This window comes from Ctenopharyngodon idella, chromosome 19, assembly GCF_019924925.1.
Source record: "Ctenopharyngodon idella isolate HZGC_01 chromosome 19, HZGC01, whole genome shotgun sequence".
NCBI lineage: Eukaryota > Metazoa > Chordata > Actinopteri > Cypriniformes > Xenocyprididae > Ctenopharyngodon > Ctenopharyngodon idella.
In genome coordinates this window covers 870,804-888,937 of record NC_067238.1, presented here as the reverse complement: position 1 = coordinate 888,937, position 18,134 = coordinate 870,804, and the positions used below count along the sequence as shown (strand labels likewise).

Genomic DNA, 18,134 nt, shown 5'->3' with positions numbered 1-18,134 from the left:
GATGCCTGCTACAGGTCTCAAAAAAGTTGGCACGGGGCAACAAATGGCTGAAAAAGCAAGAAATTTTGAAAAGATTTAGCTAGGAGAACATTTAGCAACTAATTAAGTTAATTGATATCAGGTCTGTAACGTGATTAGCTATAAAAGGGATGTCTTAGAGAGGCAGAGTCTCTCAGAAGTAAAGATGGGCAGAGGCTCTCCAATCTGTGAAAGAGTGTGTAAAAAAATTGTGGAAAACTGTTCCTCAACGTCAAATTGCAAATACTTTGAAAATCTCATCATCTACAGTGCATAACATCATCGAAAGATTCAGAGAAACTGGAGAAATCTCTGTGTGTAAGGGACAAGGCCGAAGACCTTTATTGGATGCCCGTGCTCTTCGGGCCCTCAGACGACACTGCATCACTCATCGGCATGATTGTGTCAATGACATTACTAAATGGGCCCAGGAATACTTCCAGAAACTACTGTCGGTAAACACAATCTGCCGTGCCATCTGCAGATGCCAACTAAACTCTATCATGCAAAAAGGAAGCCATATGTGAACATGATCCAGAAGCGATGTCGAAACCTATATCAGGCAAGAATGGGACCAAATTCCAACACCAAAACTCCAGAAACTCATAACCTCGATGCAGACGTCTTCAAACTGTTTTGAAAAGAAGAGGAGATGCTACACCATGGTAAACATGCCCCCGTCCCAACTATTTTGAGACCCGTAGCAGGCATCAGATTTGAAAGCTCATTTTGTGCATAAAATTGTAAAACTTTTATGTTATCTATGTTCTATTGTGAATAAAATATTGGCTCATGTGATTTGAAAGTCTTTTAGTTTTTCATTTTATTCGAATTTAAAAAAACTTTTCCGTAATTCAGGTTGTATTTTATACAATAAAATAATTAGAATATAATTTTAATTATTAATATAAAAACACAAATATTATATAATTCATATTTATTTTTAAAATTAAATATAATTGTGTACTGTATATAATAATAGGTTATAATGTAAGAAAAAAAAATAGGCAGTGCAACACTTCAGGTTCATAGTGTTGTCTGTTTTTTCCCATTATGTACTGTAGGGGACGCTGAAGGGCTTGTATATAAATAAAAGTTGAGTCGGCGCTGCATCTCTCGCTCACACTCGCATCTGGAGCGGAGGAGGAGGAGGCGGGAGCGCGGGCGCGTCACCGAGCGCATCTTTGAGGAGCGCGCAGGCACAGAAGAAAACATCCTACAGCTCGGCCACCCATTCAGCTGGAGGATCGGCCTGAAGAAATTCATGGAAATAAAATAGAAATTCATTCCCTTTGCTTTTTATTTTTTGTTTTCTGATCACAGCCAAGCCACTGGACTTCAAAATGGCCGAGATTACTAATTTAAAACAAACCTATGGTAAGTGAATCTATCTATCTATTTACGTAATGATGAGCTTTTAGTGAATCTGTATAGATACGCTATAGAAACGGCGATGGTATTACTTGGCTAAATGATTCGACATAAGTATTATTTGGTTCTTAATTTATTTCGGAGTCAGATTTTAGATTTGTGTTTTAATTTTTTAATACATATTCTGAGCAATGTTTTCTGGGCAGTATGTTTGTACAGTAGTATAAACGGTTTTTATCACTTTATATTATATTGTAGCCTATTATAGTCAGTTAGGGCAAGTAATTTTGGTAATAGCTTATAGTAAAATAGACACTGAAAATCTTAATATTCACCAATCGAATGTAAAGTGTAAAGTGCAGCACCGGAAATACGCACATGAAGACTACATGATTCACCTGAGACGCATGAAGAGTGTTTATGTCACACATGCAGTGTCATATAATGGTTTATTTATGTAATTTGAATAAGTCTCAAAGTAGAAATAAATCTAGGCCTAATTATTTAAGGAAAGGCGCGTTTAGATAAACTAAACTCTCGCATCCCTGATGACACTGCGTGTATGACGTCATGTCTGTTCACTGCGCGAGGCGTCAGCTGGATCAGTTTGTGCTCTGCTGCTTTATTTCTAATTTGCACACGGGTTACACTTTACTCGAAACCTCTATACATCATGTATTATAACAATATTTTATTAATAATCTGTATGATTGCGATTAGGCCTACATGTTTTCAGAAGGGATGGTAACCACAGTCAAATTGCAGTTAAACATTAGCCTACTAGCCTATTCCTGTTATGAATGTATAATAAACACATGATATTATAATATATTAATATTTAAAAGTATATGTATATTAGTACTAATGTTTGAATAGCAAAAATGAATATTGCAAATTTCTGTCTATTTTATAAACAATTGTTGTTACTTGCCCTGGTAGCCCAACTTACTATACAATATAATATAAAAATAATCAATGAACATACTGCCCAGAAAATAGCTCCTGCTCAGAATATTTAATGAAAAATAAATATGATCCCAATCTAATATCTGAGTTCAAAATTAAATTTTAAGTTGTTCAATGGTTTTAAAATCGTTAAGGGTCAGATTCAGTTTTCAGGATCATATCATACACTGGGGGGAGGTGGACAGTTTTGACGCGCTTCCTGGTGAATGCGTGTGATGTAGTTTAGGTCAAGTATTTTAGGAACACGTCTGAGGCATCTTGGATCACAATCCACCGCGTGGGAGTTGCCTGGAGACAGAATCAGCAGCAAGATGTGTGCTCGAAAAGAAAATAACCAGGACCAGTCCAGCCAGATAAACAGAGATTTAAGATTTCTGAAGCCATGAAGGAATATAAAAACCTTTACTCTTTCAGTATTACAAGTTTCCAGTGATTTTTCTGTCCACTCTTAAAGAGAAAATTCTATATAATCTGACAGAAAAATAGAAAATCAGAACATGTCGGATGTATGCATGCATGGTTGTGAAGTGGGATTTTAGACAATTGAGATTAGACGGTGTGTGGGGTTATCCAACACAACGCCACAGAAATAGAAACAAAGCAACTAAAAAATATCTTGTTGCTTAGAAATCCTGCTGATTACTCTTGTGGTAAAGAAATGTGCTTAATTGTATTGAATGTACATTGTACACTTGTAATGTATTTTAAATCATAAAAGTATATTCTTGCAGATAATATAGGCCTATATCAATAAAATAAAAGACCACTTAAGTGTACTTAAAGAGAATTCACTTTCATGACTGTTTCTTAAGGCACTTAAGTACACTTTTAAAAAGTGCAATTTGTAATAATGTCAAATTAAGTACATTTTAAATCATTATGTTTTAATGGTCTTTTGTCGTGATTTAAAGCTTATTTTGATGTGTTGACTAACATACTTAAGCACATGTAAAATCTTTGATTATAATTTTAACTCTGTATAATTCGATATTATATTTAAATATAATATAATTTAAATTTATTAAATTGCAGCTTCATTAGAAATGTGTAATTACAAATATATTTAAATACATGACATACAATTAATATGCAATTAAGTATCAAAAACATTACATTCAATTCACACTTAAAGGTAGGGTAGGCAATTTTTTTTTAAATAAACACTTTTGTTATAGGTTACTGGTTGAAACTTCCTGATAGCAATCAAGTGGAAGATGTAAAAAATGTACGTCTAATCAATGAATTCGGTCCGAATGCAAAGATACGTGTCCAAGCTCTGTAAGTTGTTTACATTCATTATTATTGTAATGTTATGTACTTTGAGACATGAGGCAATTTAAGGCCATTTCTCGTGACTCTTAGCAGACTCTGCTGTGGAGTAGGCGTGGCTCTGGAGAGCGCTCTGAAGGGAGGTTGGGATCTTATTCTTTCAAAGCTAGCTTGCAATTGCTAGCCTCTCTGAAACCTTACCTTTAATTATATTCTTTAAAAGAATATTAATTCCATAATGAGTACTCTTTTTAAAAGTATGTTTAAGTGTACTTTTCACAAGGATTGGTATCTTTATAGAGACTGCTGATATATGACATCAAACAAGTTTGTATATCACTGTGTCTTATTCAGGTCTGACATGATAAATTGACAAGCGATAACAGATATTGACGACACAAACCACCATATATATTGTTAGTAGCTTGCCATCTATTTACACTGAGTAGCTCCACCCACATTGGAATATCATTGATCCAAAATCCCATTCCACATAACTGTATATTACACAGCAACTATATTCTGATTTTGATGCTTCATAGCATTGTTACTTTCAGTGTGAAAAGGCAAATCACACCTGGTTAACAGGGTGTAAATGATTCAAAATGCTGAAACAAGAAACTGGTTTCTGAATTCAAACTGAATTCTGTCAGATTAAAGCAGTATCAATATGAATCAAATGTCAAGTCCTCTCAGATAATAACATTGCCTTTATTGATTAGGTAGCGAGTCGAATGACCTTGCAGGACATAATTTTCATGGGCAAAATAGGATCAAGAATATGCTTTGAGGAAGGAAGGTGACCTGGTCAAGTCTCAAACGTCAATAGAATCTCTCTTTTGCTTGTTTAATGGAGATTCATAGTCTAATTTGGATTATTAATATGGGCAGCAGAAGTAGATAGAGTGACGTCATGTTACTTGAATAAGTCTGATTAAAAATTATCTAATTTACTGGTAACATTCAGAAATGATTATCTGCGTAGTATAGTATGTTTTATTGTACGCTGTAACCTACACTGGCATCCTGCAATTTTTACCTATAGTTTAAAGGGTTAGTTTACCCAAAAAAGAAAATTCTGTCATTTATTACTCACGCTCATGCCGTTCCAGACCCGTAAGACCTTCGTTAATCTTCTGAACGCAAATTGAGATATTTTTGTTTAAATCCGATGGCTCCGTGAGGCCTACATAGGGAGCAATGACATTTCCTCTCTCAAGATCTATAAAGGTACTAAAAACATATTTAAATCAGTTCATGTGAGTACAGTGGTTCAATATTAATATTATAAAGCGACGAGAATATTTTTGGTGCGCCAAAAAAAACCAAAATAACGAATTATTTAGTGATGGCCGATTTCAAAACACTGCTTCAGGAAGCTTCGGAGCATAATGAATAATGAACGACACGCTGATTCATTACGCTCCGAATCTTCCTGAAGCAGTGTTTTGAAATCAGCCATCACTAAATAAGTCGTAATTTTGTTTTTTCTGGCGCACCAAAAGTATTCCCGTGATTTAAATATGTTTTTAGTACCTTTATGGATCTTGAGCGAGGAAATGTCATTGCTCCCTATGTAGGCCTCACGGAGCCATCGGATTTAAACAAAAATATCTTAATTTGTGTTCCAAAGATCAACGAAGGTCTTACGGATGTAAAACGGCACGAGGGTGAGTAATTAATGACAGAATTTTTGGGTGAACTAACCCTTTAAGTTTTTTTGTTGTTGTTGTTGTTTTGGGTTTTTTTTGGTCTATCCTATTGTCTTTAGGTTGATTCTGTGATAATATTTTTGCCTTGAATTATTAAATTGTGTAACAAATTATTACATTATTAAATATATAAATAATAATTTTGACATTACCACATGAAGCACATTTTTAGGTTAACATTTTTGTAGACAGGTTTCAGTAGTTCAGAGGGTGTTTCAGAATTTTTTTTTGGACTGTTATATAGCAATTAAATGGATCATGCTCCAACTCTTTTTACTGTAAAGTAAAAATAATTAATAATTCAATTCAAGAGTTGTTTTTGAAGACTAAGAGGCTTTGAAGTGATGTTCTAGCCTTGACTATATTTTATCTCAGCTTATCACACATATCTGCAAAGTGTATATGTCTTGTTCTCTCTTTCTCTCTCTTGTGTGTGTAAAGGGTGTGTGAAGCTGCAGTGATTGAACAATGGGTTGATTTATGCATGTGACTGATGTCAGAGTGACAAGTCTTCTCTGTCCCTGCTGAAATCCAGCACACAGTGTCTCTCTACAACACAACTGCTGGTGATACTCATTTTCACCCTGCTGGTACTGACATATTACCACTGACAGCAGATATAGAGAGGGAACCGTCTTGACATGGCAGCTAACTAAACCTCTTTGTGATCCTGTTGAACAGAGAGCAAAACTGTGGGTGGCGCATGAGCAAAAACAAAAGAAAGGGTGAAAACTGAGAATCTAGCAGTGCTGAGCATCATTATTCACACCTGTCCGCTCCGTGACCAGCACATCCTCTTTTCGTAACCTGCTTTCTCCTAATTTTTGCTCATCACCCTGCTGTACAGCTCAGTAGTAACTACAGACAATGGGATAATTTCTCATTTGTGGGCAATTTTGTCCAGCTTATTAATCATGTGGGCCCACACGCTTACACACTCATATTCAGCACACACAGTTGTGTGTACTTGTGCAACTGTGGCACATTGTAGAGTGTGTCATAATCAGAGCTGTGCTGACGTACATTAATAACTGTTGAGATAAGTGACGCACATTCTGGAGCATTTAAAAAATGTCTGATTTAAAATCAGAATTAATGAAAAAAAAAAATACACCTTTTATATTTTTTTTAAAAAAGGTGTTCTGAGTTCTTTTATCATGTAGTTGCTAGGGTGTTCTGGGTGGTTGCCAGGGCGTTATGTTTAGAGTTATTTTAATGTGTTACTAAGTGGTTGTAACCATCACCTTATTGTGGTGGAGAGGTTTGGGTGTCCCTATGAACCTTGAAGGCAGAGTCCTGGACGCGGGCGGGTACCCACGGGTACCCGACAGGTGACCCGCCAAATTTTATATCGGGTGGAATAATATTTATGTGTCGGGTGCGGTGCGGGTGCGGGTCGGACGCGCGGTAGGCACGGGTGGACTGCGGGTCCAATAGCCAAGACTATTCCAACTCAATTCGGTGCATTTGACAGCTGCTTTCAAATGGTCCCGTGCTTATTTGTGTTCATGCGCTGTCTGAAGACCGTTAAAGGCTTCTAATTAGGATTTGCAGCGCTGAGCATTATCGCGCTGCATCTGTTTGAAAGCTATAGTGATTATTAAAGGGAACGCCCTTTGCTTGCTTTATGTATTTAATATAGGCTATTTACAATTTGAATAAAAGTTTTAGAATATTTTTCGCGCTGCTACAAGAGGACCAGCGGCCAGGTAAACACTGTTTCGTTTTAGAAGAGACAACCGCGTTTAAATGCCGAGTGAATCTGCTAAAATATTTACTAGCTTTAAGCTTACAGTTAAATAGCCCTACTAAAACATTTTTTGTTCTATTATTTTACTTGTGTTGTTTAATGCAATGTTTAATTAGATGCAGCGACATATAATGCCTAATGTTGGTTTTATTGCTTGTATTAGGCTACATGAGAAAAATAATTTTGTCTACCTGATGTAGGAGATTTATTGCTGGTGCAGGTTGGGTCACGGTTTTTATGTCAAATGGGTCGGGTGCGGGCTAAAATTAGTGTTTCTGTCGGATATCGGGTCGGGTGTTCTGTTAATAACTGCGGGTGCGGGGCGGGTGCGGGTTTACCAAACAGGACCCGTGCAGGACTCTGAGTTGGCTGAGTTGTCTGGAACCAGGTGCTCCTGGTAGGGCCTCCCATGGCAAAGTGGTCTCAGGTGAGGGGCCAAACTAAAAATGGTTCAAATACCCCATGGAACAACAAAGAAGAGGAGGAGTTACATTGCCCAGAAGAAGCCCAGGTCCCCTGTCTGGAGCCAGGCCCATAGTTATGTAAACTGTTTAGGTTCACTTAAGACTTTATAACCGACTGCATACAGAAATACTTGTCGAGACGAGGATTTTGAGATTATTTTGTGTGTATGTGTCCGTTCAAGCTCAAGGAGTCACAAAATAGAGCTCGATTATGGGCTTTGAATATGTGTGCACAGAAAACATGCGATTTTGTCTCTTCTTGCATTTGAATTGTTTAAAAACACATGAGTATTTTTAAATTGTTCAGACTTACAGACACATAGCACACAGTGTAAACTTTCACTATATAATGGCTAAATGCAATTAATCCACATATCACATGCATTCCAAACCGTGGGGCCTGGTTCATACGAATCACAGATCAACTGCGATCAGTTGCACCCCTTGTGCCGAGTCCAGATGTAAAGGGACGCTACAGAGGCCACATAGGGAAGTAACATGTGGAGATACAGAAGGAGGTAACATGTGGAGATACACATATGGACTGACCCGTGGGGCAGTGCTACATATAGAAGATCTCTGCGGTAGGTCCTACCTAGACAGGAATGGTACCATTACCGGCACAGAGATGGGGCAGAGCGGAATCTGCCCAGGGAAAGTTTGCCAACAGAGAAATTGTAATGTGGAAGAAGAGGGAATCACAACATATGGGCACCTAGCCCAGTACAGGGGCTGACCGACTGGGCATGCATCTCAAGTACTCTAACCTGGTGTCAGATGCCTCCGCCGCATCTGACTGCTGAAGGGTGCTTGGAAAAAACTCCATCCAGGGTTCGCCAAGTGGGGAACTCACATAGAGAGTGAGAAGGTGCTCATATCCCCTTCTTAGAGGGTAATGGTGCTGCAAGCGAGACACTGAGCCAGTCTTCCCACACATTACCTGTTTGTACCCAACACACGGGAAGAAACTGGCTCAACCAGGAGATTGTAGAACTTTGCAAAGGTGTTAGGTATTGGCCAGCCCGCAGCTCTGCAGATGTCTGCCAGAGAGGCGCCGTGCACCAACGCCTAGGAGGAGGCAACACTCCAAGTGGAGTGAGATCTCACCCAGGGGGCACGGCTCACATTGGGACTGGTATGCCTCTTGGCGCCTCTCAGGAATCAGATGACCTGGTTGTGTTTTCCCACAGACCTACCGTCTACTGCATCATGATGTGCTGAAATCACAGAGGCACCTGCAGAGGGGCCAAAACTGGGAGGCGTAGCGTAGTAGAGATAGTGAGTGTGGTGTGACTTACCTGGCTCTGTGGTTCCTGCAAGGGAGTGGCTGGAGGTGTGTGAGGAAGCGTTATATCCTTGAACCACAAACTCCTGCACTGTGGTGAAAAAAGAGGAGGATGAGAGTGAGGAAGTGTAGCGTCACTCACTATCAAGCTACACCTCATGTGACCCAGAGATTGAGGCTCTTTTATTACAAAAGTAGGAACAGAACAGAAAATAACTCTTTTAACAGAAGATTCTCTACCTGGTCCTTCTCCAGGAGAAGGAGCGGTGCATTCAGCACTTCCTAGGCAAGATCAGCTACCTCCATCTCTGGGTCACCCGTCTCAGGGATGTTGTTTGGACGACCGCTTGGAGGGTTTAGCAGTGGCTGAGACTGGCTGTTTCACCTTCCTGTGGGTGGCTCAACATTGCAGCCTGGATGGTGTCTGCTGCTCAGGCCAGACTGGAGCGGATGTAGATGCCGCAGGGGGACACTCTCGTGATGGGCAGGCATAACTGCTAGACAAAGTCCTTGAAAGTATTGCCGAAGAGGCCTGCCTGGGAGATGGGGGAGTCGAGAAAGTTCACTCTTTCGATTTCCTTCATCTCAGCCAGGTTCAGCCAGAAATGGCATTTCCGAGGGCTGAGGGCCTGCGCTGTGACTTTCGTTGCACGGAGAGCGAGGTCATTCACCGTATGCAGTTCCTGCATCAACTCCGGCTCAGAACTACCCTTGTGCAGCTCTTTTAGGGCTTTGGCTTGATGTACCTGCAGGAGGGCCATAGCATGCTGGGTGGAGGCAGCCTGTCCAACGGCACTGTAAGCCAACGGATGAGAACTTACAGACCTTGGATGGGAGGTGTGAGTGATTCCGGTAGGTGGTGGCACTTTCCGGGCATAATTGCACCGCAATTGCATGCCCCACCTGAAGAATGTCCGTGTATCCCTTGGCTGCCCCACTATTGAGGGTAGTAAAGGCGGTGGAGGCAGCAAAGTGGAACCCTCCACCCTGTCCTGGACGCTCGCGGTTGGACAACTGGTTTCTCGGAGTGGGGCGTGCTGCACAGCATCGTCCAGCCCTGGTTCCTTTCTTCCCTAAGGGAAGGCCCAGATAAACATGGCAATCAACTCAGGGTCTGACTTGACTGGCGCTGCTCTCCCCGAAGGGGGCAGCGCTGCTGAGTTTTCATCCCCGAAGGACTCAAGTCCACCTTCCGATGCAGCGATAGACATCTGGTCCTCCGTGGGAGCTCCAAATGAACGCTGGGTCCGCCATGAGAAGGACCTGCAGGCTCATCGGGAAACTCCACAGCTTGCGACAGAACGAGGAATAGCAGAGGGAACTCCCACCTTTTTCAAGGTATTGAAAGGTATCTTAACATCGCGATGGTCATGTTCCCGCAGTGGGAACATGAGTCATCAACAAACGCTGCCTCAGCATGCTTATGACCCAGACACATGAGGCAGTGATCGTGGTTGTCAGACGAGGCCAGGAAACGACTGCATCCAGAAACACACAGGTGGAATGCCATCTTTAAAAAGACACAACATCTCCCGTGCTTGCTCTTTTGGGGTAATAGCTCTTTTAGCTGTTGAAGCGCCTGGGGGTGTGATCACTGTACTTATCTGTGCAAGGTTTGCTCTTTTATGGTGAAACACACTGTTATATCCCGTTAAAAAACACAGAACAACTCTCTTTTCTAGTGAAGGCAGATAGTGGAAGCAGAAACAACCGTTTGGCTCCAAAGCAAAAAGTTGAATGAGTGAGTTGCTGACAAGCTTATATACCCTTATGTCCAAGGGAGTGGCTTGCAATGAAAATCTCACTCACCAATGTCCATTGGCTTGTTTGGGGGGGGGGGGGCTGTTATTATATATAATAGTTATTTCAGAGGTCATTTAGATACTTATTACCTAGTATGTCAGATTTCAGCTAGAATAGTGACACTAATTTATCATTTATAAAGCAATTATCAGAGCGAGAGCTGAGTGTATCAGCTGGCAAAATGAATATTTCCCTGTGCTTCTTCTCTCGGAGGGGTAGTTTCTAAGCAACAGAAGCAGCTGGCTTTTAAACATGCAGCCAAAAGTGACATCATCTGACTCTGAGTCCCTCTGGGGGTGGTAGCGTCTAGCTGAAGCGATGAGGGGTACAGCCTTTGTGTGGACAGAAAAAGGGCGGGGTCGACTGAGGCTGGGGGTTGGTGGAAAAAAGATATAAAAGAGAGGAAGAGCGAGCAAGAATAATTTAGGTAAAATGTCAGGAAATATAAAGCCAGCAGTGTAACATTACAGAAAAATGACAGATAAGGTTTTGTATCAGAAATGCTGGTTTCAATCAGGAATTTTGTCTCCCTGTTTGTTTTACTCTAACTTTCTCTCTTGCTGTTCTCTGTCTGTCTAACAGCATCTTTATATAATGTCTTCTTCGGCCATAGTTCATTCCTTCTTTCTCATCTCTTTGTCATTTATTATCAAATGACTTGTGCTGTTCATTCCACAAAATGTCTGGATGTTTTTTTCATTATACTCACAGTACAGTACCCATCTAAGAGAGGTTCCTCTGGGGTATATGGAAATTAACTTTAAAGTGTAAGGCAAGCATTACTATTGCTCATTTTTAGGGATTATTTAACCCTAAAATCATGTTACTTATTGAGGAGAGGTGTATTGTTATTTTGTGCTATCATTTTCCTAAGCGATTTTTGCCTTGGGGATGATAAAACGGATAAAAAAATTCCATTTCACACTGAAGCAGGGCCCCGAGTCAAACACTTGTAGAAAAGAAGTACACTTAATTGTATTTTAATGTAAATTGTAATACATTTTCAATTAACATGCAATAAAAAAATCAGAAATCATTAAATTCAGTTAGTATATTCTAAAGTATATTATTTCTATAATAATTTATATTCTTTTTAAAAGTATGCAAAAGTGTACTTCTTTTCAACAAGGCTGTCTAGAGACCAGAATATAGAAACTTAAGGGTGGGCTTTTTTGACCTGGCCCAGTAAGTAAGTACCCAGAATAACTTAGCAACCACCTAACAATATGCAACAGTGCCCACCCCCTTTTTTCAGTGGCGCTGGTTCCTGAAGTATTTTTTCCATTCATTTTTAGAAATTTTAGATTAGTATTCCTTAGAGAGGTACAAGCCATGAACCAAGCCCATCAGCTACGAGGAGAATTACAACATTACAAGCATTAATTTGAGGCAAAAAAGGTTTTGAAAATCTGACAAAAAAAAAAAAAAAAAAAGGTTTTAGTGAGGGAAAGAACTACAGTACCATGAAGCACTGCAAACAGCATAATGAAATTAAAAAACTATATAAAAACTAAAAATATAAAACTATTTATTTACAAATGTTGATTATAAAAACAACACTCTAAAAAAAGTGCTATATAGCACTAAAAGTGGTTCTTGGCTCATAATCATAGGGAAACCACTTTTGGTGCTATGTAGCTTTAAAAGTGCTCTACAGCACCATTATCAAATGGTGCTATATAGAACCCATAAGAGGTGCCATATCGTATTTTATTCCTTCAAAAAAAATGGTGCTAAACAGCACCAACAGTGGTTCTTTGGCTCGTAAAGAACCTTTAAAGGGACTTAACAGGTTCTTTGTATGGCAGTGGTGCCTTATAGCACCTTAATCACCCCAAAGAGCCACTGAAGAACCGCTGAAGAACCGTACAGGGGCTTAACAGGTTCTGTAAACGGTAGTGGTTTATATCAGTCATCCCAAAGAACCGCTGAAGAACCACTGAAGCACCAAGATTACGAGCCAAAGAACCACTTTTAGTACTATATAGCACCATTTTTTTAGAGTGAATATATTTTAAGTGTATTGAAAAATATGCATATATACAAACATTTAAGAATTTTGAGAGCATAGGGAGATCGTCTCGATTACATCATTCACAGTGCTTCATGGGAGTGAGCAGAGCTAAAGAGCTATTTTGGAGCATGTTGCTTTTTTCAACTCTCTGATTGGAATTTTCTGTACAGCATCACGGGCAATGTAGTTTTTCACCAGGAATTCCACTGTTAAACATTATTATTTTAAAAATAAGCTAAAATAATGCATGCTGACGGCTTCAGCAGATACCATGGATTAACACCCTTGTCGATCACAGTAGCTCTGTCTTTAAAGGTTTATAAGTTATCATTCAAAATCAATTTCTTAATGGGGAACCCGGAACCCGACTCTATAAACACTGCTTAGCAACGCCTTGGCAACCATGATGAGAAGTTTTCATTTATTAACTAAAATCTTTTATCACATTATTTTAATAGAGGTCTCAGGATTTCATCCCTTATTTTTAGGAAACCTGTAGAGTCTTGGATGAGTCACTCTTGAGTAGTCTGTGAGCTGCAGTAATAGGCGAGTTCTTTGGTAATGCAGCACACCATCTTCCTCTCAGATTGAGGCCAGCAGAGCATTAGTGATGTTTTACATTAAAGCAACAAACTATGCTGTCGGTAATCCTGTCAGAAATGTGGTGAATGCTCTATGGGTGAAGGAGTGTGTGAGTGTGTTTGTATATGTTTGCTATAGTTTATAAATGAGACTAGTGAGATAAACTTTCTATTGTGATAAACAGATAAAAGTCTTAGTTATGGTGAAAAGTAAGATATTTTGCTGAAATTGAGACAAATACAATTGAGGTAATTTGTGTTTGCATAAGTCTTAGGCGTGTGTCCACCAAACCATTTTTTTTTTTCTTGAGGCTAGCATATTTTTCCAGTTGTTTTCAATGAGAGTGCTGCTTTTATTAAAACGCCAGCACTCTGCATTTTTTTTTTTTTTCTGGTCACAGAGAGTTGAAGAATGTTCAGCTTTGGGTAAAACGCTCATCACTCTCAAGTTGTTTCAAACCTGTATGGGTAACACTTTACAATAAGGTTCATTAGTTAACATTAGTTAACATGAACTAATAATGAACTGCACTTGTACAGCATTTATTAATCTTTGTTAATGTTAATTTCAACATTTACTAATACATTGTCAAAATCTTAACATTAGTTAATGCATTGTGAACTAACATGAACAAACAATGAACAACTGTATTTTCATTAACTAACGTTAACGAAGATGAGTAAATACAGTAACAAATGCATTGCTCATGGTTAGTTCATGTTAGTTAATACATTAACTAATGTTTAACTAATCAACCTTATTGTAAAGTGTTACCCCCGTATGAATTTATTTCTTCTGCTGAACACAAAAGAAGATATTTTGAAGATTGGGTAACCAGACAGTTGATGGGCCCCATTGACTTCCATAGTATGGAAAAAAAAAATACCATGAAAGCCAATGGGGCCTATCAACTGTTTGGTTATCAACATTCTTCAAAATACCTTCTTTTGTGTTCAGCAGAAGAAAGAAATTGTTACAGGTTTGGAACAACTTGATGGTGAGTAAATGACAGAATTTTCATTTTTGGGTGAACTATCCCTTTAAGGTTCAGTCACATTTACATCTGTTCAGTGAAATTTCAATAGGAAACCATGTGATCTGGAATTTTGCAAAGTTGGTCATACAAATTGGCCTGTAGACCAACAGAAAGCTGATTGGCTGATTGGCAATGGACCTTTTTTGTCTGCAAAATTTCCCCAAAATTTTGTTACATTTTAGAATCTATCAGCCAAAAGCAATTTTGTTTAAACTTCTAAAACAAGAATGGTAATTTAATTATTACTTTTTGTAATTTTGTAGTTTATTTTATCATTATTTTAAATTACAAACAACACATTTGACTCTGCTATTTCATGACATACACTTATAAAAATAAAGGTTCCAAAGCAATGCCACAGAATAAAATAAACACTTTTTTCACTATAAAGAACCTTTTTTTTTTTTTTTTTTTTTTTTTTTTTACAATGGAAATTCTATAGATGTTCTTCTTAGAACAATTGATGCAAATAAAGAACCTTTATTTTTTTTAAGACTGTGAAAATGACATTTTCAGCAGGTGGCTTGTCTCCCTAGACTTTATTGTTGTATTTTGTTGCTCAGGCATGTGGTTAGTTTCTGTGTTCCCATTGGCTGGCATTTTCTTAAGAAGGTTGTTGTGTGGGGCAGGAGAGCACATCCTGTTCTCATCAGCTCACTGAACCCGGGCCCAACTCAGAATTCCAATCAGCTCTGACTGGCATGACGAAAGAAAGGGACCTGTTGTTGCCACGGTGACCTGAACACTTCACCACCCAGGCCTTTGGAGTTTGGCAAGAGGAAAGATGAGATGAGAGAAGTGGAAGGGAGGAGAGAGGGGCAAAGAAAGAGTGGTGGAAGGCTGTGAAAGGAATATAACAAAAAGAGAATAGGGAAGAGTGTCAAGTAAGTAAATGGAGAAATGAAAGAGAATGAGACAGAGACAGAAAAAGCAGAGAATGGCAAAGAAAATGGAGCCTGTGGCAGCGAATCTATCAAAGAATGCACCCTTAAAACTGACTGTGCTACACACAAAACGAACAAGTTCTTTCCATAAGTTAACATGAAATGCTCCATCTCTAAAACAACTTCAGTTTTCTGCTGATGTCATCTAGACTGTGCAAGCTAATTGGTTTACAAGTGGCCAAATAGCTATTTTGGCATTGTTCTAGGCAATAGTTCATGCAATAATTTAATAGTAGTTAATAGTGGTCAACTTTTATTTTGGCAGCGTTGAGAACTCGGCGCCTGAGTGCAGACACACATTAACACCCATTATCAGTCTTCATTAGTTTACTGTCTTTGTTGAGCAGTTCTGTTTTATAACAGAAAGACAAACGCTGTACTACTTTTTTCGTATGCTGTCGGCATTCAGCAAATGTTCATTACTATCATATGAACAAGCTTTTGAATATCTAATTAACATTTAATGCCATAAACCTTGCGAACTTCTGTGAATTCATCTATTATACCTTCAAATGTGCATCTATATTACAGATTCTTCAGATTATTATTTTCTGAAATTTATTCACCTGCAAATCATTTATTTCTAATTATTTCAGTAAGTATTATGTAAAATAAATATGAATTTAAAGGTGCAGAAAGTGATTTCTGACAAACACACCCCTAGCCCAAAAAAACCCACACCCCTCCCTTCATTGCTCTGCCCCCACAATAATGAACAAGCTATGAAACACAGGCAACAACACTGGCGAAAGTATGGTTGAATCAGCTGTGATTCAACAACAGCAACAACAGCATATCTTAGTTCTGTGAAACATAAGCAACCTCAGCATCTGTTTTCAGGCCTTCCTGCTCTTTAATGGATCAGTCTGATCCACTGTTTACACACTCAGGACTATGTACAAACACAATATTTTTTTCAGCACACACACAGAGCAGACATCTAGCAAATATTCACAAAACTGTTTGTTTGGGTATTGATTTCAGTTTTCAACAGCATTTCTCAGAAATTGCTTACTGCACCTTTAATTGCAGAAATTGCTATGCATGTGTTATTTACAATCTTTATATTAAATAGTTTGATATATATATCGGCTAACGGTCATAAAAAATGCTTTATGTAATAAATACAAATAAATAAATATGTGTACAAGAAATGTACACAGCAAAATCACCATAGTTAAATCAAAAAAGAGTACATATGGTCCCTCTCTAAATAGTGTTAAAGTAACACTGAAGCAGAGTTAAAATTAATGAAATAATTAAGCGATTAATTAAGTGATGAATGAGCATTAGTGATGAACACCTGCTGTTAACAAGCAGAATCACTGAAGAAAAGATAATCCTCCTCTGCTGAGATTTGAGAGATATGTCTTTTATCTTCAGTTGATTTCATCTAATACTGTGGCTGAAGTCAGTTATAGTTATTCATTGATTCTGCTTGTTAACAGCAGGTGTTCATCACTAACGCTCAATCATCACTTAATTAATTGCTTAATTATCTCATTAACTTGAACTCTGCTTCAGTGTTACTTTAACATTATTTAGAGAGGGACCAAATGTACTCCGAGCAGAGTTGATTTAACTCTGGTGATTTTGCTGTGTAATAATTTTATAGTTTTATCTGTATTTTATCTTAAAGCTTGTTATTTCAAAGAAAAAACAATGTCCAAAACAATCAACATACTAACAAGACACTGCACCAATACTGCAGTAATGACTTCAAGTCCTGAGAAGTTCATATGTAAGAGTTGGGAATTCGTAATTATAACGTCGGGCACATTCAAATAATTTTAGTCGAAGCAAAATGCAGATGCATCGTTTCTGCATAAAATAAAACAATTTTTATATACAAAATGATAAATAAAGTTTTTGCTCCCTGTTTTTATTCAATTTAAAAAAGGTGCTGTAAATTGAATTGCTATATTCTATTGAGCTTGTACAATACTCGGAAACTCTAGATGATGGATGACAGCGGAATATTTGACCTCTGAATGCCACGATTGACCTGACGGAATCAGAGTCGGCATTCGCAGGCCATGCTCCCACAAAATGAGATATTGTAAAACAAACTTTTGTGAAACTAACCATTTCCCAATGAATCAAATATTATTGAAGTAAAATGGGTGATAATTGTTTAATTTTGTCCTAAAGCCATGTGTAGAGCCCTCCGGACAAAGGCGTGTTACCATGTGTGTTATTAAAGGTGTTTGGACAGAGGGAGCCCACAGTGTGATGTTTCCTAATTGAATGCCCTGCAGCATGGGGCAAAAGTAGCACCTGCCAGCTCTGGTTAAGCTTGTTATAGTCTGTTTCTGACATTTGAAAGTTCCAGGGGAATTTTTTTAATGAGCCAGATATGACAGCCATATAAATGACCAGATTCTGTTGGCACTGTCAATTTTGTCACCTTTAATGAAACAGAAGAGATGTCTGTGTGTTGAGATTAGGTCTGTGTGAATAACAGTAAATGCTCCAGCCAGGTGAATGTTACTGCTGGATCTTCTCATGGACTGTAATAAAGAATCCATGATCATAAATATAACTGCTGTGCTCAGCATCAGCCCCATTAGGTAGCAAATGGCTGTGAAACAAGCAAAAAACAAACAGTCATGAATTAAACAGGAAAGAATCTAAGCTGCAGCCAAGAGCAAGAATTATCCTGCAATATACCCAGAAAATTGTTTTTCATTACCACGGATAATTTCAATACCTAGAAAGCTAATTTTTTTTAATTTGAGTGAGCTTTTTCTCTCTCACACAAACAAGTATACTCCATAAATCATTTTTGATGGTTTTTTTTTTTTATTTCCATATTCATGTTTTTGCAATTGCCTAGACTGACCTGAAGCACTGCTGCTGTTTTTCTGTGTTCTCTTCCCTGTTACTCTCTGTTCTACATCTAACTGGGTCAGTCTCTTAC

At 38.4% G+C, this 18,134-nt stretch overlaps 1 protein-coding gene across 1 annotated transcript in view; it reads left to right on the top strand.

The window, feature by feature from the left end:
- Positions 1-1,161: 1,161 nt before the first annotated feature.
- The window catches only part of syt11a (synaptotagmin XIa), a 31,184-nt gene continuing 14,211 nt past the window's right edge, over positions 1,162-18,134 (top strand). Inside the window, exon 1 of the mRNA XM_051871791.1 lies at positions 1,162-1,395. Coding sequence (XP_051727751.1) covers positions 1,362-1,395 — 34 coding nt within the window. The 5' untranslated portion in view covers positions 1,162-1,361. The remainder of the gene's footprint in view (positions 1,396-18,134) is intronic.